Genomic DNA, 23817 nt, shown 5'->3' on the forward strand with positions numbered 1-23817 from the left:
ATTTCATCCTAAAACAAAAGAATATACCTTCTCAGCACCTGATGGTACCTTCTCCAAAATTGACCATATAAGAAGTCACAAAACAGGCCTCAACAGGTACAAGAACATTGAAATAATCCATGTGTCCTATCAGATCATCACGGACTAAGGCTGGTCTTCAATAAAAACAAAAACGACAGAAATCCCACATATACATGGAAGTTGTAGGATGCTCTGCTCAATGATCAATTTGTCAAGGAAGAAATAAAGAAATTAAAGACTTTTTAGAATTTAATGAGAATGAAGGAACAATATACCCAAACTTATGGGACACAATGAAAGCAGTGTTAAGAGGAAGACTCATAGCTCTGAGTGCTTCCAAAAAGAAACAGGAGAGAGCAACTTGACAGCACACCTAAAAGCTCTAGAACAAAAAAAAAAAAAAAAAAGCAAATACACCAAAGAGGAGTAGAAGGCAGGAAGGCAGGAAGTAACCAAACTCAGGGCTGAAATCAACCAAGTAGAAACCAAAAGGACTATACAAAGAATCAACAAAACTAGGAGCTGGTTCTTTGAGAAAACCAACAAGATAGATAAACCCTTAGCCAAACTAACCAGAGGGCACAGAGAAAGTATCCAAATTAACAAAATCAGAAATGAAAAGGGAGGCATAACAACAGATTCCAAAGAAATTCAAAAAATCATCAAATCGTACTACAAAAGCCTATAATCAACAAAAGTGGAAAATGATGTGGACAATTTTCTAGATAGATACCAGATACCAAAGTTAAATCAGGATCAGGTAAACCATCTAAACAGTCCCATAACTCCTAAAAAAAAAAATAGAAGCAGTTATTAAAAGTCTCCCAACCAAAAAGAGCCCAGGACCAGACGGGTTTAGTGCAGAATTCTATCAGACCTTCATAGAAGACCTCATACCAATACTGTCCAAACTATTCCACAAAATTGAAACAAAAAGAGCACTATCAAATTTCTTCTGTGAAGGCACGATTGCACTTATACCTAAACCACACAAAGACACAACAGAGAAAGAGAACTTCAGACCGATTTCCCTTATGAACATTGATGCAAAGATACTCAATAAAATTCTCACAAACCGAATCCAAGAACACATCAAAATGATCATCTATCATGATCAAGTAGGCTTCATCCCAGGGATGCCGGGATGGTTCAATATAAGGAAATCCATCAATGTAATCCACTATGTAAACAAACTCAAATACAAAACACACCTGATTATTTCATTAGATGCTGAGAAAGCATTTCAAAAAATTCAACACCCCTTCATGATAAAAGTCTTGGAAAGATCAGGAGTACAAGACCCACACCTAAACATAGTAAAAGCAATATACAGCAAACCAGTAGCTAACCTTAACACTAAATGGAAAGAAACTTGAAGCAATCCCACTAAAATCAGGGGCTAGACAAGGCTATCCTCTCTCTCCCTACTTATTCAATATAGTTCTTGAAGTCCTAGCCAGAGCAATCAGACAACAAATGGTCAAAGGGATATGAATTGGAAAGGAAGAAGTCAAACTATAACTATTTGCAGATGATATGATAGTATACTTAAGTGACCCCAAAAATTCCACAAGAGAACGTCTAAGCCTTATAATCAAATTCTGCAAAGTAGCTGGGTATAAAATTAACTGAAACAAATAAGTAGCCTCTACTCAGAGGGTAAACAGGCTGAGAATAAAATTAGGGAAATGACACCCTTCACAATAGTCACAAATAACATTAAATACCTCAGTATGACTCTAACCAAGTGAAATATCTGTATGACTAGAACTTCTAGACTCTGAAGAAAGAAAATGAAGAAGACCTCAGAAGATGGAAAGACCTCCCATGCTCATGGCAGGATTAATATAGTAAAAATGGCCATTTTGCCAAAAGCAGTGTACAGATTCATTACCATCACCAATCAAAATTCCATCTCAATTCTTTATAGAGATATAAAGAGCAATTCTCAAATTCATTTGGAATAACTAAAAACCCAGGATAGCGAAAACTATCCTCAACCATAAAAGAACTTCTGGGGGAATCACCATCCCGGACTTCAAGCTGTATTACAGAGCAATAGTGATAAAAAACTGTATGGCATCGGTACAGAGAAAGGCAAGTAGATCAATGGAATAGAACTGAAGACCGAGAAATGAAACCACACACCTTTGGTCACTTGATCTTTGACAAAGTAGCTAAAACCATCCAGTGGAAAAAAGATAGCATTTTCAGCAAATGGTGCCGGTTTAACTGGAGGTCAGCATGAAGAAGAAGGCAGATCGATCCATTCTTATCACCTTGTACAAAGCTTAAGTCCAAGTGGATCAGTGACCTCTACATAAAACCAGATACACTCAAACTAATAGAAGAAAAGGTGGTGAAGAGTCTTGAACACATGGTCACTGGAGAAAATTGCCTGAACAAAACACCAATGGTTTATGCTCTAAGATCAAGAATCTACAAATGGTACCTCATAAAACTGCAAAGCTTTTTTTAAGGCAAAGGACACTGTCATTAGGAGAAAAGGGCAACCGACAGATTGGGAAAAGGTCTTTACCAATCAACCCTACATCTGATAGAGGACTAATACACAAAATATACAGAGAACTCAAGAAATTAGACTCCAGAGAGCCAAATAACCCTATGAAAAATGGGGGTACACAGCTAAACAAAGAATTCTCAGTTGCGGAATATCCAATGGCTGAGAAGTCCCTAAAGAAATGTTCAACATCCTTAGCCATCATGGAAATGCTCATCAAAAAACTGTGAGATTTCATCTCACACCAGTCAGAATAGCTAAGATCAAAAACTCAGGTGACAACAGATGCTGTCAAGGATGTGGAGAAAGAGGAACACTCCTCCATTGTTAGTGGGTTTGCAGACTGGTACAACCACTCTGGAAATCAGTCTGGAGGTTCCTCAGAAAATTGGACCTGAGGACCCAGCTATACCTTTCCTGGGCATATACCCAAAAGCTGCTCCAACATATAACAAGAACACGTTATATATATTTTCATAGCACTATTTTTATAGCAGCCTTATTTATAGTAGCGAAAAGCTGGAAAGAACCCAGATGCCCTTTAACAGAGGAATGAATACAGAAAATGTGGTACATCTACACAATGGAATATTACTCAGCTATCAAAAATGATGACTTCATGAAATTCATAGGCAAATGGATTGAACTAGAAAATATCATCCTGAGTGAGGTAACCCAATCACAGAAAAACACACATGCTATGCACTCACTGACAAGTGGATATTATCCCCAATGCTTGAATTACCCAAGATACAATCCATAGACCACATCAAGCTCAAGAAGAAGGATGACCAACATGTGGATGCTTCAGTCCTTAAAACGGGGAACAAAAATATTCATAAGAGGGGATATGGAAACAAAGTTTGGATTAGAGACTGAAGGAAAGGCCATTCAGAGTCTGCCTCACCTGGGTATATAGTCCATTTATATTTAGCCACCAAACCTGGACAATATTAATGAAGCCAAGAAGTGCATACTAACAGGAGCCTGATATAGCTGTCTCCTGAGAGGCTCAGCCAGAGCATGTCAAATACAAAGGCGATGCTAGCAGCAAATCATTGAACTGAGAACGGGGTCCCCATTGGGGGAATTAGAGAAAGGATCGAAAGAGATGAAGGGGTTTATAACCTCATAAGAACAACAATACCAACCAACCAGAGCTCCCAGGGACTAAACCACACCTCCAAAGACTACCCATGGGCAGACTCATGGCTCTAGCTGCATATATAGCAGAGGATGGTCTTGTTGGGCACCAGTGGGAGGAGAAGCCCTGCCAAGGCTGGATCACCCAATCCAGGGAAATGTCAGGGGGAGTGGGAAGGGGTGGGTGGTTGGGGAGTGGAAAACACTCATAGACGAAGGGGAGGGAGATGGGAGAGTGGCTTATGGCCTCGAAACCGGGAAAGGGAATAACATTTGAAATGTCCATAAACAGTATTAAGAATAAAAAAAAAAGTAAAATTACCAAGCCTAGAACAACAAAAAAAAAAGAATTTATGTTCTACTATGTCCACCTACAACAGCACTAATTTGAGTAGTAACATAGTTCTTTTTTATAAAAGGCAATGGGGTTGGGTGGGCTGTTGAGAATGTGAAAGGACCCAGGCTTCATCTCTAGAACAGGGGTGAGGTAGAGTAAAAAGTGTGTGTGTGTTGGGGGAGGGAGTTAAGCTCACATGAGGATACGGAAAAGCCAATTAATGTACAGTCTGAGCAGCTGTGTGATTACTTGATTCATTCAGTGTCAGTCTGCTTATTAGATAAACCAAAAGCCTAAGTCATTGTACCACTCATATTTCTACATATCCATGGAAATATTTAGAAAGTTGCAAGTATATAATTCAAAAGAGAAGGAATCATAAAGCAGTAAGCATGAAGAGCAAGGGCTCTCACAGAAGGAAAACCAAATCTATGGCATTTCCCACCTCAAGGGTCTCTTCTCTCGTCTTGCATAATTGCAATATTTGTTGATATATAAGGGAATTTAGACTCTATAAAGAGATCTATGTGCCTACTAAAATGTATGTTGCTATAAAAATTTAAAAATGTACATTATATATTCACTAGTATACTATGTTTTCTTTAAATTATATCTAAATTAGATTTTAAAAATGACAGTTTGCATACAAGCCTGAAGAGAAAATAACCTTGGTGGATTTGGGTATTCTGGGTTATACTTGTAACCCCAGCACTTGAGAGGTTGAGGTAAGATGATTGTTGTGAGTTTTAAGCTAGCTTGAATACAGTGTGAGGTCCTGTCTTTAAAAACCAACACAAACAAACAACAGAAGCTGTTCATCGCACGATTAAAGAACAACACAAGAGGTTTTAGCAGAGAAGAAAAGAAAACAAATGTTCTTTGTTGTCAGTTCAGAAATCCTTTCCTGTTATTTAGCACAGATGTATAAGATGAACTGAGACGCCATTTTCACATGGGCTCAGGTGCTAAGGTCTTGCCCTGGGCTCTGGAAGCCAGACATATAGCACATAACTCCTACAGCGTATGGATAGACAGGGAAGTGTGCACTTGCAGTGGGAAGATCAGTGGAGAGACTAACTAGATTTGTGAAACACAGAGTAGAGGCCTGAACCTTTTATTGAAAAATTCTTCAATGTCTGATCTGAGCTGGCGTCTGAATGGCCCCCTGTGGCCTCTGGGGTGCAGACGCCTACTGCAGAGTAGCACTATGGACCAAAGAGTAGATGGCAAAGCCACCCACACTTGGGACCACAAACACTCTACTATGCTCAGGGTTAGATGGAGTGGATATCATAAGCTGCTGACCTGGGACATACTTTTCTATGGTATTCCCCTCAGGGTATGTCGTGTGGGAGCTGAGCATCTAACAGGAATTCTATCTGAGGCTTAAACTTCTGTACTTCGTTTTATTCTCCATTGTACCCATGCAAATCAGTGCTGATCTACCACAAGTAAGAAAGATCTATAGCTGCATGCCTCCTGGGCCAGCAGAAGTGTCTGCAGCCTTTCCCCCAAGCTCTCTGTTTATATGCTGGAGGACATGGTTTCAATCCTGCACTCATGCAGGAGTGCTGGTATTCTGGCTGCACACATCCCTGTCCTGTGATTTGTGGTATCCCCAGAAGGCTCATGCAGATGAAACCAATCCACACCACATTACTAAACAGTTTTGTCTGGACATCCTTGATTCTTGTGCCTGTATAGGCTTGTTCAAATGACCTTAGGGTCCACCCTTCAAGGACACAATCTGAGGATGTAGTCAAGGCAGGAAATAATTTTAAGGAAATCCTGATTGTGGGACAAGGCCACTCGTCATCATGAATGCCTGTTAAGAGTAGGGATAGAGCTTAAGGACAGTATTTGCTTAACATATATCAAGCCCCTGCATCGAAAAGAAGGATATCCTCCCCATGTGTGCAAATGTTTGCGTCCACACATGTGCATGTTTGCATCCACACATGTGCATGTTTGCGTACACACATGTCCATGCGCTAGCAGCACACATTGAGAAGTTACAGCATAACTTTCAGGAGTTGAGTCTCTCTTTCCATTGCAGGTTGCAGGGATCAAAGTCAGGTTCCCAAGCTTTTGTGGCAAGCACTTTTACCTGCTGATCCACCCACTGGCCCAAGAGTAGCCTCTTAAAAAGTATAAGGGAAGTCTGTCTATAGCTGCAGGCTTCTCTACCCAGGCCCAAGTTCCAGAAATAATGACTCTGAGACTGAGTTATTTATGAATAAATGCCTATTCCTAAAGCTTTGGCTCCTTCCCACTTGCTTGTAACTTAATTAACCCTGTTTATTCTATTCTAAGACTTGCCATACGGCTAGTCACCTCTCCTCGGGTTCATGTGACTGACTCTCTCCATCAGCTCTTTCCTTGTGAGGTGGTCAGTGCTCTCTTGGAGCCTTCTTTGAGAAGGTCAGCTACTGTTTTCAGCAAGCAACTGGCAGTGCCGTTCAAGAGTCAGACTTTCTGCTATGCTGAGTCTGCAGTGACTTACGAGCGGGTCTGAGTGCTGGCAGTGCTGTTGGTAATACTGGCCGAGATTATTTTTATTTTTCACCATTACTTTTACAAGGAACATTTAGACACCTGGCCTTGTGACATTTGGTGAAGGTCAAGATGAGATGGGCTGTGCTCCTTTCCTGTGTAGGTGTTAGTTGTAGTAAATCACAGAAAGACTCAGTAGTGGATGTGATCACAAGTATTCTTGGTATTAGTATGTGTTGATGACCTGAGTTAAATTCCAGGGACCCGCATGGTAGAAGGAGGAATCTCTTGCAAACTGTCACCTGATTTCCACACTGCCATATGCACGCACCCTGTCCAGCATATAAAGTAAACAAGTACGTGTTTGGTTTGTTTTATTGGAGGCTTAGCAGTTTAAGGCACTGTCTGTTCTTTCAGAGCACCCAGGTTTAATTTCCAGAACCCACATGGGAGTTCATAACCATCTGTAACTCTAGGCCTAAGGGATCCAATGCCTTCTTTTGGTTTCTATGGGTATCAGGCGTGCATATGATGCACACACACACACACACACACACACACACACACACACACACACACACACATTCAGGCAAAATACCTACATACATGAACAAACAAACAAACAAAAAAAATGTATGGTGGAAGAGCTCCTTTTGAAAATTTATTTTTATTTATGTGAATGTGTGTATGTGTGTTTATGTGCACCATGTGTGTGCATGTGCCCACAATGGCTAGAAGAGGGCATCGGATCCCCTGGAACTGCCCTACAGGTGCTTGTCAGCCACCCAGTGGGTGTTGGGAGCCAATCACAGGTGCTCTGGGAAAACAGCCAATGTTCTTAAATGCTGAGCCATCTCCCCAGCCCCCAAGGAGGTCCTTTAGAGTTCCTTGAGCTAATGTTTCCAGTACTGAAAAGTGAGAATTGGCTGGCTCCTCTGTGGGCTCTAAGAAGTGGGAGTAGGGTTAAGACTCCATGAGAGGCGGCTTTCCTGTCAGTAGCACAGGACTTGGGCTGACCTTTGTGGTCTCAGTCTATTCCATGAAGTATGCTAGTCAAGGGGGTAAGAGTCCTGTTTCTTTCTCATTGTCTTTTGGAAGCTCACAGAGAAGCTTTCTAAGACATTTGGCATCCAGGCTTTATCTGACAGCAGAAATTCTATTCTAGACATGATTCCAGCTGTTACCACCCATATAGGAAAATCTCTGCCTGGCTTAATCATTGAAGCATGTGTAGTTTGCTATGTGATTAACTGACTAACTATGATAGACAAAACCAGTCAATAACTGGCTTATGAAAGTCAAGTATTTTACAGTTATTAGAAGATTTTTAAAATGTTTGCTTCAGAGTAGAAGCCCCCTTGTCCATTTGTATTGATCTGGGCTGCTTTCTGGTCTGAGGACACTCCTCTGACAGTTGTATCCTACACTTAGCTTTTTCTATAATACTTTCAGTCACATAAATTTCCGTAATTTCAGTTATATAGTTATATAGGACTTAATTGATTCCTCATTAGTTTCGAAATACTAGTTTTGTTTCCATAGTGTAAGCCCTTGATTAAAAAAAATCCATTCCTTTACTGTTTGAATTCTCCAAAGACATCTGAATATACAGAGATGCAGGTTTTGTTACCCTCTATATCCTGTACTGTGGTTGCTATTTTCTGACTTCAAAATTCCCTAATTAGTAGCTGAAATAGTTTTTTTGTCATCTTGCTTCTTTTTTCCCCCATCTTTATTAAATTGGATATTTCTTCTTTACATTTCAAATGTTATTCCTTTCCCAGTTTCCAGACCAACATCGCCCTAACACCCTCCCCTTCTAGGTGGGTGTTCCCCTCCCCATCCTCCCACCATTACCACCCTCCCCACAAGAATACTGTTCACTGGGGGTCCAGCCTTGGCAGGACCAAGGTCTTCCCCTTCTACTGGTGCCCTTACTAGGCTATTCATTAGTACCTATGCAGTTGGAGCCCAGGGTCAGTCCATGTACAGTCTTTGGGTAGTGGCTTAGTCCCTGGAAGCTCTGGTTGGTTGGCATTGTTGTTCATATGGGGTCTCGAGCCCCATCAAGCTCTTTCAATCCTTTCTCTGATTGGTTCAACGGGGGTCCCATTCTCAGTTCAGTGGTTTGCTGCTGGCATTTGCCTCTGTATTTGCTGTATTCTGGCTGTCTCTTAAAGTCCTTCATCATCATGATCAAATGTAATTTTAAATCTAGATCATGCTTTTCTGGTGTGTTTGGATATTCCGTGTTTGCTTTGGTGGGAGTATTGGGCTCTGATGATGCCATGTAGTCTTGGTTTCTGTTGCTTGGGTTCCTGCGCTTGCCTCTCACCATCAGGTTGTCTCTGGTGTTACTTGTTTTGCTATTTCTGACAATGGCTTGATCATCCTATAGGCTTGTGTGTCAGGAGTGCTGCAGACCTGTTTTCCTGCTGTCTTTCAGCCAGTTATGGGAACAGAGTGTTCTGCTTTCAGGCGTGTACTCGTTCCTGTCCACTGGCTTTCAGCTGTCCCTGTGGGCAGGAACCAGAAGGGCCTGCCCCTCCTTCTCTTGGGTCCCTGTGCAGAGGGAGCCCCTGAAATAGTTCTTAAGAATGGATCAAATAAATGTTGAAGCCCTGGCCAGTGTTGCTTCTTCCCCATGGACAATGCCTGTGAGGACACTGGTGTGTGGCACTTACTCACCGAAACACTCATCTTTATGTTAGTTGGGGAATTTTTCAAAATCTGCACTAATCTGGAAGTCATAAAGAACCATTTGCTTGCCTCTTCCCCTGCCAATAAGCTCCTCATCCTGGTGCAAGAGCCTTGAGATAGAGGAAGAGACCAACAGTATACACAAGAATCAACCAATCAGTGCAAAGTGTTAATGCAGTGGATGACCATAATTATTGTCCAGTTGGCGCAAGGTAACACAGTCATTCAAAGATAAAATCAATGTCAATGAGAAGATACTGTAGAAGATTATCTTGCCAGGGGCTGTAGAAATGGCTTCGTGGTTAAGAGTAAGGGGATCCTAATTTGATTCTCTGTCCCCACGTCTAGTGGTTCACAACCACCTGTAACTCTAGCCTCAGGGCATCTGATGTCTCTGGCTTCTGCTGGCCTGGCACACTCACATAGCAAACCCACCTGCACACACAATATTAAAAATAATTAAAAAATATGTTTTTAAACAAGACTGTTTTCCAAGAGAATTGACTGCAGTTACACCTGGTTACAACTGTGGCCTCATGACCAAAGCATGTGGGAATCATAACCGGTCAGTGCACACTGGTCTTTAAATGACCTTTGATGATGTGGTATTTTTACTTACATTGAGAAAAGTCATTTTCATGGCTGCATGGAAGAACACAGAAGACCATAGAATTGCAAAGTCTTGACATTAAACACATTTAATTTTCATTTACACTACTAAAACCTGCTCTAAAATAGGCAGAAGGCATAATGTAAGATACACGAAGTTCTCAAATATTGGATGGGGTTTTTAGAGCTCACTGTTTCCTTTTATGTATATAAATGAGATACATTTAGTGTTTTTTATTCCCAACCCTCTTTTGTTTGTATATGACATCGGGACATTCTCTCCTGCTTCATTCAGAGAGTGTGTTTTACCCACAAACACTTCCTTTTTCACTTGCATCGTGAGACCCACTACCTGCCTAGCTTCAGGCCATTGGCCTTTTACTAAGTATGAAGCCCTGTGCTGGGTGCTACATTCTTAAGGGCATTTGTGGGCTCTTTTTTCAGGTAAATCCTGTCCCCCTTCACCCCCTGCTGTGTAGTACACTACATGCAGTGATGGCTGGAGCCATTTTTTGTCTTTTGTCAGCTGTAAAATGCTGTCTGTCACATAGTAAGATAATGATGAATGGATACACAAAAGATCCTCTGACAGTGCTGTCAAAGTGGAGACTTGGACCCTTGGCAATAATTACACTTTATAATTTTCTCCTCTCCCCTTCTTCTCCTCTCCCCATCTCCTTTCTCCTTCCTCCCCCTTCTCCCTCTCCCCCCCTCTTTTCTCTTTCCCCTTCTTCAGAAAGTCCGTTGTTGTCGTTGGCTCTAACTCTGGCAGGCTTGCTCTTTACTTGTTTTTCTTTTCCTTATGGATGTACAGCTTTTCCCATACCCCTTACAGTTAGCTATGTCTGGCCAGTACAAAATAAAATACTACCTCTCAACCCAATCCACAAGACTTCCCATATGAAGTCACCCCTCCTTCCTAGCTTGTTGGATGCTGGAAGTTGGGCACTGAAGAGGGCCGTCTGCAGCTGGCTCTGTAAATGTCTGTGTGGAGCAGAGCTGCCAACCCTCTGGTCTCCTCCCCATTGGACTTCATGTATGCACGGATATTACTATGCAAAGTCAGGAGTCTGAGGCCTGTTTGTTATAACTGTTTCACTACCTTAGCCATAATGATTACCTTCTACTGCCTGCCAGGTGGAGGCCTTTCCTAGGAGGAGGAGCCTCTCTTACTGAGGCTCACCAGATTGATCTTTCAGAAGCTCTTCCCATCTCTACATTTGAAAGGCACTCTGGATTGAGCAGGTGCTTTGATTTTTCAGAGTCAAAGGTCTGCCACCGCTGCTGTGCTGAAGGTTACTGAGGGTGAGCCTGTATCTTGTTTAGTGTGTATGCACAGATGCCAGAAGCAAGAACAAAACAACTCTACCTCCCAGTGCCTTGTCACTTCTCACCCCTCCTGGCCATTGTGATTGGATTTTCCCAAGTCAAGTAGCATTGTACAAATGTCTCTTAAGAAGGGGTCTCTCCCCATTGTTTGTATATTTTGTTTATTGCAGTAGAATACTACCATGGGCCAAGAGAGAACAATTTTCAAATACATGTTTTGCAATATTATAAGGTAAAGATTTCTTGGGCACATGAACACTTTGGAACATGCAGTTCCTTAGGGAGGGAACAAGGTAATAATGTTCATTTCTTAAGAAGATAGACCTTTGGTCATGTGTGGTACTGTCAGGAAAACCTCACAAAGCAGTGGAGTTGTGAAGTCCCACCATACACCATTTACACACGTCAGTTCTCAGCACAGACACCTGAGCTTCAGATCCCTTCTGTCTTCCTGTTCTCCCTCTGACCTTGAACAAGGCTAATCTCTCTGTGCTTGAATTTCATTTTGGAAAATGTAGAAAAGAGATAGTTCCTGTGGTTTGGAGGAATAAGTGGAAGGCTATGTTCCTTGTAGAGAAAGTTGCTGTAAGGATGCTGCTAATGAATACTGTTAATTGAGCCTCCGGGTAGATAAAGTCTGAATAGTATCGAAAAATGTTTCATTCCATGAATCCTCAAAGTTATTCCTGACTGAACCCAGTAAAGCTAGGGAGGGCTGAGACACCGGACTTCATACCTGTCTGATCTTCGGGGGTCATTCATTGCCACTCAGCACATTTGTCAAACACCTATTATGTGACTTGGTGATAATTACTACCAAGGAACCTCAGTACATTTATGATGAGTAGCCAGAGAAGGGCAAGCACATGCTCTAGCAGAGTCCATATTCGGGGATAGAGGCAGGAACTTTACTGTGTGCATCACTGATTTCTCCTCATTACTGCCCCCAGGTGATTTAAAGAACATAGTTTACAATAATCTAGTAATATCACCCCCAAACAGAAATCTAACTGCACAGATTCTTTTACAACTGCCACCCAATACCAGTCAACAAATTCTAAGCATAATGTAGTATCTAGCTGAAGATATTCTGGTGGAAAATGCTTTAATTTCCTTGGAAAATAAAATGTCAGAAAACACAATTTTGGAGGTGGAGGGGAATGGAGAAAGAAGGAAGAAAAGAGGTACAGATGGGGAGCAGGAGACAGTGAGAGAGATATGTGCACATCATTATTCAAATACTTTTGTGTGTAACGAAACCCTTATACACAGGATAATTTAGGACTTACATGTGATCTAAAATCACAACCCCAAATACAATGTCATGTTGTGGTCACATACATAGACACACCTATCTGCCTCTACTTATAAATCCTGCAACTGATGGCTTAGACAGAGCCATCAATAAAGTTAGCATATGACCATTTGATATGGTTTTGACTCATTGGAAGTCATTTTTTTTTTTTTCCGGAGCTGGGGACCGAACCCAGGGCCTTGCGCTTCCTAGGCAAACGCTCTACCGCTGAGCTAAATCCCCAACCCCTGGAAGTCATTTCTTAAAGATAAGTCAATTTGAATTCTACTAGTGAGTCTAATTTTGTTTCTCAGTATACTTTTGAATTTTATTCTAGTGTTACTCATAAAAATAATATAGGTATCTGAAAAAGAAGCTAATATCATTTTTTTTTGGTTCTTTTTTTCGGGGCTGGGGAAAAAACCCAGGGCCTTGCGCTTCCTAGGCAAGTGCTCTACCACTGAGCTAAATCCCCAACCCCACTAATATCATTTTTAATAAGATAAATGAAAATGTTCTCATTGTATGCTACTATGTCAACATCATAACTAGGTCTCTGTCCAGGCATTATTTGATTCTGAAAAGACTGTCAACATCCACTGTGCTGCGGTTGTTTAACCAGACAGAGCAAATAGTTTATTTGACATCTGTGGAAATTAATTAACTGTGCATGCTATCAATAACTATTCAGTTATTTCTAGTTAAAATTTAGATAGGTTCAGGGATGTAGCTTAGTGGTAATACTTGCCCTGTGTGTAAGGAGGCTGGATTTAAACTCAGTACTACCAAAGACAAAACAAGGCAAACAAATCCCAAACACCCTACTTCCTTAAAATGATGACGGAAACATATATGGGAAGCAGGAAGATGGACTTGATCTTTCTAAGTTACTAGTAAGGCATGTAATCTGATGTGCACTGTAAAGATAGGGTTTGTTCTTCCATGGGCCTCCTTTTTTTTTTTTTTTTTAACAGTGCTGTGGCTAATTAGGTTGTGATTTTTGTGGGTCTCATAACTGTGAAAGTGGGAGTCCCTCTGACTCTTACCTAATCTTCTACTGGGTTGTATCTCGTCTTTGATGTGAGGTTTTGGGCATCACCTTATCAGATCTCGTTGTACAGTGTCATCTTGATATCTCTCTAAGTGCCTCTCTTTTCTGAAGGAAAGCTTTTGAAGAGCAGTAGATCTGGGGTAGAAGGGTGGTAGGGTGGACCAGGGAAGAGTGTAAAGTTTTGAGGGTGAAGTTGAGGTTTAATCTATGAGAAAATGGAACTTTTTTTTTTTTTTGGTATTTCTGAGGGAATTAACAGATTTTTATTTTCAGTATTTTTTTTTTTATTAACTTGAGTATTTCTTATATACATTTCGAGTGTTATTCCCTTTCCCGGTTTCCGGGCAAACATCCCCCTCCCACCTCCCCTTCCTTATGGGTGTTCCCCTCCCAACCCTCCCCCCATTGCCGCCCTCCCCCCATAGACTAGTTCACTGGGGGTTCAGTCTTAGCAGGACCCAGGGCTTCCCCTTCCACTGGTGCTCTTACTAGGATATTCATTGCTACCTATGGGGTCAGAGTCCAGGGTCAGTCCATGTATATTCTTTAGGTAGAGGCTTAGTCCCTGGAAGCTCTGGTTGCTTGGCATTGTTGTACTTTTGGGGTCTCAAGCCCCTTCAAGCTCTTCCAGTTCTTTCTCTGATTCCTTCAATAGAGGACCTATTCTCAGTTCAGTGGTTTGCTGCTGGCATTCGCCTCTGTATTTGCTGTATTCTGGCTGTGTCTCTCAGGAGCGATCTACATCCGGCTCCTGTCGGTCTGCACTTCTTTGCTTCATCCATCTTGTCTAACTGGGTAGCTGTATATGTATGGGCCACATGTGGGGCAGGCTCTGAATGGGTGTTCCTTAAGTCTCTGTTTTAATATTTGCCTCTCCCTTCCTGCCAAGGGTATTCTTTTTCCTCATTTAAAGAAGGAGTGAAGCATTCACACTTTGATCATCCGTCTTGAGTTTCGTTTGTTCTAGGGATCTAGGGTAATTCAAGCATTTGGGCTAATAGCCACTTATCAATGAGTGCATACCATGTATGTCTTTCTGTGATTGGGTTAGCTCACTCAGGATGATATTTTCCAGTTCCAACCATTTGCCTACGAATTTCATAAACTCGTTGTTTTTGATAGCTGAGTAATATTCCATTGTGTAGATGTACCACATTTTCTGTATCCATTCCTCTGTTGAAGGGCATCTGGGTTCTTTCCATTTTCTGGCTATTATAAATAAGGCTGCGATGAACATAGTGGAGCACGTGTCTCTTTTATATGTTGAGGCATCTTTTGGGTATATGCCCAAGAGCGGTATAGCTGGATCCTCAGGCAGTTCAATGTCCAATTTTCTGAGGAACCTCCAGACTGATTTCCAGAATGGTTTTACCAGTCTGCAATCCCACCAACAATGGAGGAGTGTTCCTCTTTCTCCACATCCTCGCCAGCATCTGCTGTCACCTGAGTTTTTGATCTTAGCCAATCGCACTGGTGTGAGGTGAAATCTCAGGGTTGTTTTGATTTGCATTTCCCTTATGACTAAAGATGTTGAACATTTCTTTAGGTGTTTCTCAGCCATTCGGCATTCCTCAGCTGTGAATTCTTTGTTTAGCTCTGAACCCCATTTTTTAATAGGGTTATTTGTTTCCCTGCGGTCTAACTTCTTGAGTTCTTTGTATATTTTGGATATAAGGCCTCTATCTGTTGTAGGATTGGTAAAGATCTTTTCCCAATCTGTTGGTTGCCGTTTTGTCCTAACCACAGTGTCCTTTGCCTTACAGAAGCTTTGCAGTTTTATGAGATCCCATTTGTCGATTCTTGATGTTAGAGCATAAGCCATTGGTGTTTTGTTCAGGAAATTTTTTCCAGTGCCCATGTGTTCCAGATGTTTCCCTAGTTTTTCTTCTATTAGTTTGAGTGTGTCTGGTTTGATGTGGAGGTCCTTGATCCACTTGGACTTAAGCTTTGTACAGGGTGATAAGCATGGATCGATCTGCATTCTTCTACATGTTGCTCTCCAGTTGAACCAGCACCATTTGCTGAAAATGCTATCTTTTTTTCCATTGGATGGTTTTGGCTCCTTTGTCAAAAATCAAGTGACCATAGGTGTGTGGGTTCATTTCTGGGTCTTCAATTCTATTCCATTGGTCTATCTGTCTGTCTCTGTACCAATACCATGCAGTTTTTATCACTATTGCTCTGTAATACTGCTTGAGTTCAGGGATAGTGATTCCCCCTGAAGTCCTTTTATTGTTGAGGATAGCTTTAGCTATCCTGGGTTTTTTGTTATTCCAGATGAATTGGCAAATTGTTCTGTCTAACTCTTTGAAGAATTGGATTGGTATTTTGATGGGGATTGCATTGAATCTGTAGATTGCTTTTGGTAAAATGGCCATTTTTACTATATTAATCCTGCCAATCCATGAGCATGGGAGATCTTTCCATCTTCTGAGGTCTTCTTCAATTTCTTTCCTCAGTGTCTTGAAGTTCTTATTGTACAGATCTTTTACTTGCTTGGTTAAAGTCACACCGAGGTACTTTATATTATTTGGGTCTATTATGAAGGGTGTCGTTTCCCTAATTTCTTTCTCGGCTTGTTTCTCTTTTGTATAGAGGAAGGCAACTGATTTATTTGAGTTAATTTTATACCCAGCCACTTTGCTGAAGTTGTTTATCAACTTTAGTAGTTCTCTGGTGGAACTTTTGGGATCACTTAAATATACTATCATGTCATCTGCAAATAGTGATATTTTGACCTCTTCTTTTCCGATCTGTATCCCTTTGATCTCCTTTTGTTGTCTGATTGCTCTGGCTAGAACTTCAAGAACTATATTGAATAAGTAGGGAGAGAGTGGGCAGCCTTGTCTAGTCCCTGATTTTAGTGGGATTGCTTCAAGTTTCTCTCCATTTAGTTTAATGTTAGCAACTGGTTTGCTGTATATGGCTTTTACTATGTTTAGGTATGGGCCTTGAATTCCTATTCTTTCCAGGACTTTTATCATGAAGGGGTGTTGAATTTTGTCAAATGCTTTCTCAGCATCTAATGAAATGATCATGTGGTTCTGTTCTTTCAGTTTGTTTATATAATGGATCACGTTGATGGTTTTCCGTATATTAAACCATCCCTGCATGCCTGGGATGAAGCCTACTTGATCATGGTGGATGATTGTTTTGATGTGCTCTTGAATTCGGTTTGCCAGAATTTTATTGAGTATTTTTGCGTCGATATTCATAAGGGAAATTGGTCTGAAGTTCTCTTTCTTTGTTGTGTCTTTGTGTGGTTTAGGTATAAGAGTAATTGTAGATTCGTAGAAGGAATTCGGTAGGGCTCCATCTGTTTCAATTTTGTGGAATAGTTTGGATAATATTGGTATGAGGTCTTCTATGAAGGTTTGATAGAATTCTGCACTAAACCCGTCTGGACCTGGGCTCTTTTTGGTTGGGAGACCTTTAATGACTGCTTCTATTTCCTTAGGAGTTATGGGGTTGTTTAACTGGTTTATCTGTTCCTGATTTAACTTCGATACCTGGTATCTGTCTAGGAAATTGTCCATTTCCTGAAGATTTTCAAATTTTGTTGAATACAGGTTTTTATAGTAAGATCTGATGATTTTTTGAATTTCCTCTGAATCTGTAGTTATGTCTCCCTTTTCATTTCTGATTTTGTTAATTTGGACGCACTCTCTGTGTCCTCTCGTTAGTCTGGTTAAGGGTTTATCTATCTTGTTGATTTTCTCAAAGAACCAACTTTTGGTTCTGTTGATTCTTTCTATGGTACTTTTTGTTTCTACTTGGTTGATTTCAGCTCTGAGTTTGATTATTTCCTGCCTTCTACTATTCCTGGGTGTATTTGCTTCTTTTTGTTCTAGAGCTTTTAGGTGTGCTGTCAAGCTGCTGACATATGCTCTTTCCTGTTTCTTTCTGCAGGCACTCAGCGCTATGAGTTTTCATCTTAGCACAGCTTTCATTGTGTCCCATAAGTTTGAGTATGTTGTATCTTCATTTTCATTAAATTCTAAAAAGTTTTTAATTTCTTTCTTTATTTCTTCCTTGACCAGGTTATCATTGAGTAGAGCATTGTTCAATTTCCACGTATATGTGGGCATTCTTCCCTTACTGTTATTGAAGACCAGTTTTAGGCCGTGGTGGTCCGATAGCACGCATGGGATTATTTCTATCTTTCTGTACCTGTTGAGGCTCGTTTTTTGACCAATTATATGGTCAATTTTGGAGAAAGTACCATGAGGAGCTGAGAAGAAGGTATATCCTTTTGCTTTAGGATAGAATGTTCTATAAATATGTTAAGTCCATTTGGCTCATGACTTCTCTTAGTCTGTTGACATCACTGTTTAATTTCTGTTTCCATGATCTGTCCATTGATGAGAGTGGGGTGTTGAAATCTCCCACTATTATTGTGTGAGGTGCAATGTGTGTTTTGAGCTTTAGTAAGGTTTCTTTTATGTATGTAGGTGCCCTTGTATTTGGGGCATAGATATTTAGGATTGAGAGTTCATCTTGGTGGATTTTTCCTTTGATGAATATGAAGTGTCCTTCCTTATCTTTTTTGATGACTTTTAGTTGGAAATTGATTTTATTTGATATTAGAATGGCTACTCCAGCTTGCTTCTTCTGACCATTTGCTTGGAAACTTGTTTTCCAGCCTTTCACTCTGAGGTAGTGTCTGTCTTTGTCTCTGAGGTGTGTTTCCTGTAGGCAGCAGAATGCAGGGTCCTCGTTGCGTATCCAGTTTGTTAATCTATGTCTTTTTATTGGGGAGTTGAGGCCATTGATATTGAGAGATATTAAGGAATAGTGATTATTGCTTCCCGTTATATTCATATTTGGATGTGAGGTTATGTTTGTGTGCTTTCATTCTCTTTGTTTTGTTGCCAAGACGATTAGTTTCTTGCTTCTTCTAGGGTATAGCTTGCCTCCTTATGTTGGGCTTTACCATTTATTATCCTTTGTAGTGCTGGATTTGTAGAAAGATATTGTGTAAATTTGGTTTTGTCATGGAATATCTTGGTTTCTCCATCAATGTTAATTGAGAGTTTTGCTGGATACAGTAACCTGGGCTGGCATTTGTGTTCTCTTAGGGTCTGTATGACATCAGTCCAGGATCTTCTGGCCTTCATAGTTTCTGGCGAGAAGTCTGGTGTGATTCTGATAGGTCTCCCTTTATATGTTACTTGACCTTTTTCCCTTACTGCTTTTAATATTCTTTCTTTATTTTGTGCGTTTGGTGTTTTGACAATTATGTGACGGGAGGTGTTTCTTTTCTGGTCCAATCTATTTGGAGTTCTGTAGGCTTCTTGTATGTCTATGGGTATCTCTTTTTTTAGGTTAGGGAAGTTTTCTTCTATGATTTTGTTGAAGATATTTACTGGTCCTTTGAGCTGGGAGTCTTCACTCTCTTCTATACCTATTATCCTTAGGTTTGATCTTCTCATTGAGTCCTGGATTTCCTGTATGTTTTGGACCAGTAGCTTTTTCCGCTTTACATTATCTTTGACAGTTGAGTCAATGATTTCTATGGAATCTTCTGCTCCTGAGATTCTCTCTTCCATCTCTTGTATTCTGTTGGTGAAGCTTGTATCTACAGCTCCTTGTCTCTTCTTTTGGTTTTCTATATCCAGGGTTGTTTCCATGTGTTCTTTCTTGATTGCTTCTATTTCCATTTTTAATTCCTTCAACTGTTTGATTGTGTTTTCCTGGAATTCTTTCAGGGATTTTTGCGATTCCTCTCTGTAGGCTTCTACTTGTTTATTAATGTTTTTCTGTGTTTCCCTAAGTGTGTTCATGTCTTTCTTGAAGTCCTCCAGCATCATGATCAAATATGATTTTGAAACTAGATCTTGCTTTTCTGGTGTGTTTGGATATTCCATGTTTGTTTTGGTGGGAGAATTGGGCTCCGATGATGGCATGTAGTCTTGGTTTCTGTTGCTTGGGTTCCTGCGCTTGCCTCTCGCCATCAGATTATCTCTAGTGTTACTTTGTTCTGCTATTTCTGACAGTGGCTAGACTGTCCTATAAGCCTGTGTGTCAGGAGTGCTGTAGACCTGTTTTCCTCTCTTTCAGTCAGTTATGGGGACAGAGTGTTCTGCTTTCGGGCGTGTAGTTTTTCCTCTCTACAGGTCTTCAGCTGTTCCTGTGGGCCTGTGTCTTGAGTTCACCAGGCAGCTTTCTTGCAGCAGAAAATTTGGTCTTACATGTGGTCCCGAGGCTCAGGTTCGCTCCTGGGGTGCTGCCCAGGGGCTCTCTGCAGCGGCAGCAACCAGGAAGACCTGTGCCGCCCCTTCCGGGAGCTTCAGTGCACCAGGGTTTCAGATGATCTTTGGCTTTTTCCTCTGGCGTCCGTGATGTGTGTGCAGGGAGCAGTCTCTTCTGGTTTCCCAGGCTTGTCTGCCTCTCTGAAGGTTTAGCTCTCCCTCCCATGGGATTTGGGTGCAGAGAACTCTTTATCCGGTCTGTTTCTTTCAGGTTCTGGCGGTGTCTCAGGCACAGGGGTCCTGCCGCTCCTGGGCCCTCTCCCACGGGAGCCCAGAGGCCTTATACAGTTTCCTCTTGGGCCAGGGATGTGGGCAGGGGTGAGCAGTGTTGGTGGTCTCTTCCGCTCTGCAGCCTCAGGAGTGCCCACCTGACCAGGCGGTTGGGTCTCTCTCTCACCGGGTCTGAGAAAATGGAACTTTAATGTGTTAAGATATATTTATGATAAGTACTTTTTAATATTTAGTTTTCTTTGATCTACCTAAGATAATTATAAACTTGGGGCTTCGATTTACACTTCTTAGACCTATGAATTGTGAGCATTAGGATATTGAAAACATATAGGATATTGAAACCTTTATTTATTTATTTATTCCTCCATCTTTATTAACTTGGTTATTTCTTATTTACATTTCGATTGTTATTCCCTTTCCCGGTTTCCGGGCCAACATTCCCCTAGCCCCTCCCCCTCCCCTTCCTTATGGGTGTTTCCCTCCCCATCCTCCCCCCATTACCGCCCTCCCCCCAACAATCACGTTCACTGGGGGTTCAGTCTTAGCAGGACCCAGGGCTTCCCCTTCCACTGGTGCTCTTACTAGGATATTCATTGCTACCTATGAGGTCAGAGTCCAGGGTCAGTCCATGTATAGTCTTTAGGTAGTGGCTTAGTCCCTGGAAGCTGTGGTTGGTTGGCATTGTTGTTTCCATGGGCCTCCTTAATCACTCTCAGCTCAGATGACTCGGAATTAAGATTCACCTTTCCAGGGCAGGATGTATTGCGTTCCTGTAAATACAAATTTATTTCTGAGATATAGTTACTTGGAAACAGTGAAGTCATTCTGGGCTTTACTTTTAAGGTTGCTTACATGAGGCCAGATCAGGCTCAGTTGAGGGATAAATATTACATAAGACCCCACAAACCCCTCTATTGCACATTCCTTTAATCCCAAGGATGGTATGTTTTTTATTTAGTAGGGCCAAGAAGAGGAGTCAACATTTCTCAAAAAATATTCAGATAGCCAATAACACCTAATGGTGCTTAGCACTGCTTGTCAGGGTTGTTAGCCAAAGCATAGCGGACACTGTTTTTACACAGCAATTTGGATTGCTACTTAGAAGAAAAGGGTTTTAAAAAGTTCTGGTTAGGAGAACTTGCAGATTTTTGGTGTGTGTGTGTGTGTGTGTGTGTGTGTGTGTGTGTGTGTGTGTGTGATGGTACAGCTGCTGTAGTAAATGCTGTCCCTCAAAACATTAACTATAATGAATGCCACCCGACTGGAAAGTCCACTTCTAGCTGTATAAACACCAGCATGTAAGTAGTTACTTGAAGTTACTTAAATATCAATATTTAAACAATATTATTCATAATAATCAGGAGGTGTAAACAACTCAGATGCAATCAACAGAGGAACAAAATGTGGTATATGTGTGCAATGGGCTATAATTCAGTCTTTAAAGGGACAGAAAATCATTTTTATATTAGTAGTTTTTGTTTTTGACAATTTCATGCATGTATAGAATGTATTCTGATTACATTGTCCCCCCTGTGGCTCTCAACCCCCTCCTATCAAACCTTGTCTCTACTACTACTACCCCTTTCCCAGGTTCACAAATTTCGGTTTGGGTTTTGTGACCTACTGAAATTATTTTGGTGGGGAGAGAGATGGAATAGGGGGCCTATGGTTGGATTGGAACTATGTAGTTGACCTGGAAGGCTCATCAGTAGCTGCAGAACTGCAGTCAAGGATCCCCTCTGCCAGATTCTTGCCCGTAGCAAGCATTCAGGCGTAAGGAGTGGGCCCTCTGAGCCCTCCCTTCCGTTCTTGACCCATGAGAGGTTTCATGCCTGTGCAGAAGCATTGTGTTCATGACCACTGTGAGTTCATGATCATTATAGCTGTGGCCTGTCCAGAGGAGAGCATTCTGCGGCCCTGCCCCCTATCATCTGCTTCCACATTCCTTCCTTCCTTCCCCTCTTCTGTAGTGTTCCCTAAACCTTGGCAAGGGTGGTATAAATGTCTTATTTTGGGCTTACTTATCACTTATTCTCAGCACTTCCTACAGCCATAATCTTCAATCACTACCATTCACTGGATAAAGGTTTCTCTGATTAAGCACCATAGTGGTATTTCTCTATTGGTATAAATATAAATATTTAGAGCCAGGTTGACACTGTATCAGTTTAGCTAAACACTAAGATCTGGGATCTTCCCAACCATGTGTTTGCATTTTCTTTCTAACCAGGTTCCTCCTTTGGATAAGGTCTTAAATTCAAACCAAAAGCAGTTGTTATCCTCACAACAGTGGTACCGCTGTTGCAAAAGTGGGCACATCTTACCTGAAAGGTTGGACTTGTAGATCACAGAGTTCACAGCTGGGTACAGCTATTAACAGTTCCTGTCCAGGCAACTTGTACAGCACCCTTTGGGACCTGAAAAGGCAGGGAGAATGTTTCCAGCTCCATCACAGCGTGGTTTCTCTATGCGTACATCCAAGGTGTGTGTCAAAGGAGGGAGAGGCAGAACACATACTACAATGTGGACACACCTTAGAGACATCATACTAAGTGAAACAAGCCAGACAGAAAAAGGACAGATACTGTTCTGATTCTACTCGTATGAGATCCAGAGCAGTGATTGTCACAGGGATGGAAAGATGGCTGTTTGTTAGGGAATGGCCTGCGGGATAAAGGGTGATGCTTTTCATTAGGATGATAAATTCAAAGATGGATAACAGTGATGGATGCTCAACACTGTGGGTGTGCCTAATGCTGCAACACTGTCACTGTCCCTAATGCTACTGACCTATATGTTTACACTTATGCATAGTATATCTATATATTATAATAGATCCCTAGTCTAATAAATAATTCATGTCACAAAATAAGTGTGATCCAAGGAGTGCCAAGCAGACATTCACGCCTGCCTGCTCTTCTTCCGTAGGCGTCACGCACGCAGCCATCTGGGCAGCGTGCATCTCTTACCTCAGTGCTGCTGTCCCCCCTGAGCTGAGGACTTCTGCACAAGGAATCCTGCAAGGCCTTCATCTGGGTCTGGGGAGAGGATGTGGTGCCATGATCGGAGGCGTGTTGGTCAATTATTTTGGTAAGAATGATTTTTCTTTTGATCCTTTGGGAAAAGTAGGTTTTTCCCCCCCAACTATACCAGTATTCCTGTCCTCTCTTTACATTGCGTGGTCATCATAATTGTAAAGCACACGCTCAGGTTGTAAAGAGGTTTAAAGCCATTTAGGTAATTGCAGAAAATTAGGTTGCGAAGACATTCGCAGCTCAGTCTTCTGGCAAATGGCTTGATGAAATGCTACATCAACCTCAGAGGAGCCAAACTAATGAGTCAGCACACTCACATGGCTTAGCTGAGTCCAGGACCCCACACCTGCTGCAATGGTAAGAAAGAAACCAAATCCGTCATCCTCACTCAGAAAGACCTCACTATCCACTCTTCTTGTCACCGTGTCTCTGCATCACGGTCAATCTGCCTCATTCGCCCTCTTGTTGGAAATCTGAGTCGGGCTGAGACAGTCAGATCATTCTGGGATTGTTGACTGCTTGGTCCTCTGTGCAAGGCACCCAGGGTTGTGTGAATTTATAGCACTGTTTAAGATCTGCTGCCCAACTGCAGATGAACAGCACTGTTCCTTAACAAGCTGGTAGAGAGGCATCATGAAGACAGCACTGAGTATCGTGTAGGGATGGACGTGACTGAGACAGTCCTTGTGACTGAGACAGTCCTTCGCCGAGCAGAACCAGTACTTCAGTCTCCCAATACAGGCAGCTAAGAAAAGGGCACTGACTCTGTTCAGCAAACTTGTGCTTCCTTTGCCCCGTGTTA

The 23817-nt window shown here is 41.6% G+C and overlaps 1 protein-coding gene across 5 annotated transcripts in view; it reads left to right on the forward strand.

Annotated features, from left to right (window-relative positions):
- Window positions 1-23817, forward strand: part of Mfsd6 (major facilitator superfamily domain containing 6) — an 85298-nt gene that overhangs the window by 55437 nt on the left and 6044 nt on the right. For all 5 annotated transcript variants that reach the window (NM_001106911.1, XM_006244898.5, XM_063266940.1 and 2 more), the window contains 1 exon segment: window positions 22909-23070. In NM_001106911.1, coding sequence (NP_001100381.1) covers window positions 22909-23070 — 162 coding nt within the window.

Source organism: Rattus norvegicus, chromosome 9, assembly GCF_036323735.1.
Source record: "Rattus norvegicus strain BN/NHsdMcwi chromosome 9, GRCr8, whole genome shotgun sequence".
NCBI classification, from domain to species: domain Eukaryota; kingdom Metazoa; phylum Chordata; class Mammalia; order Rodentia; family Muridae; genus Rattus; species Rattus norvegicus.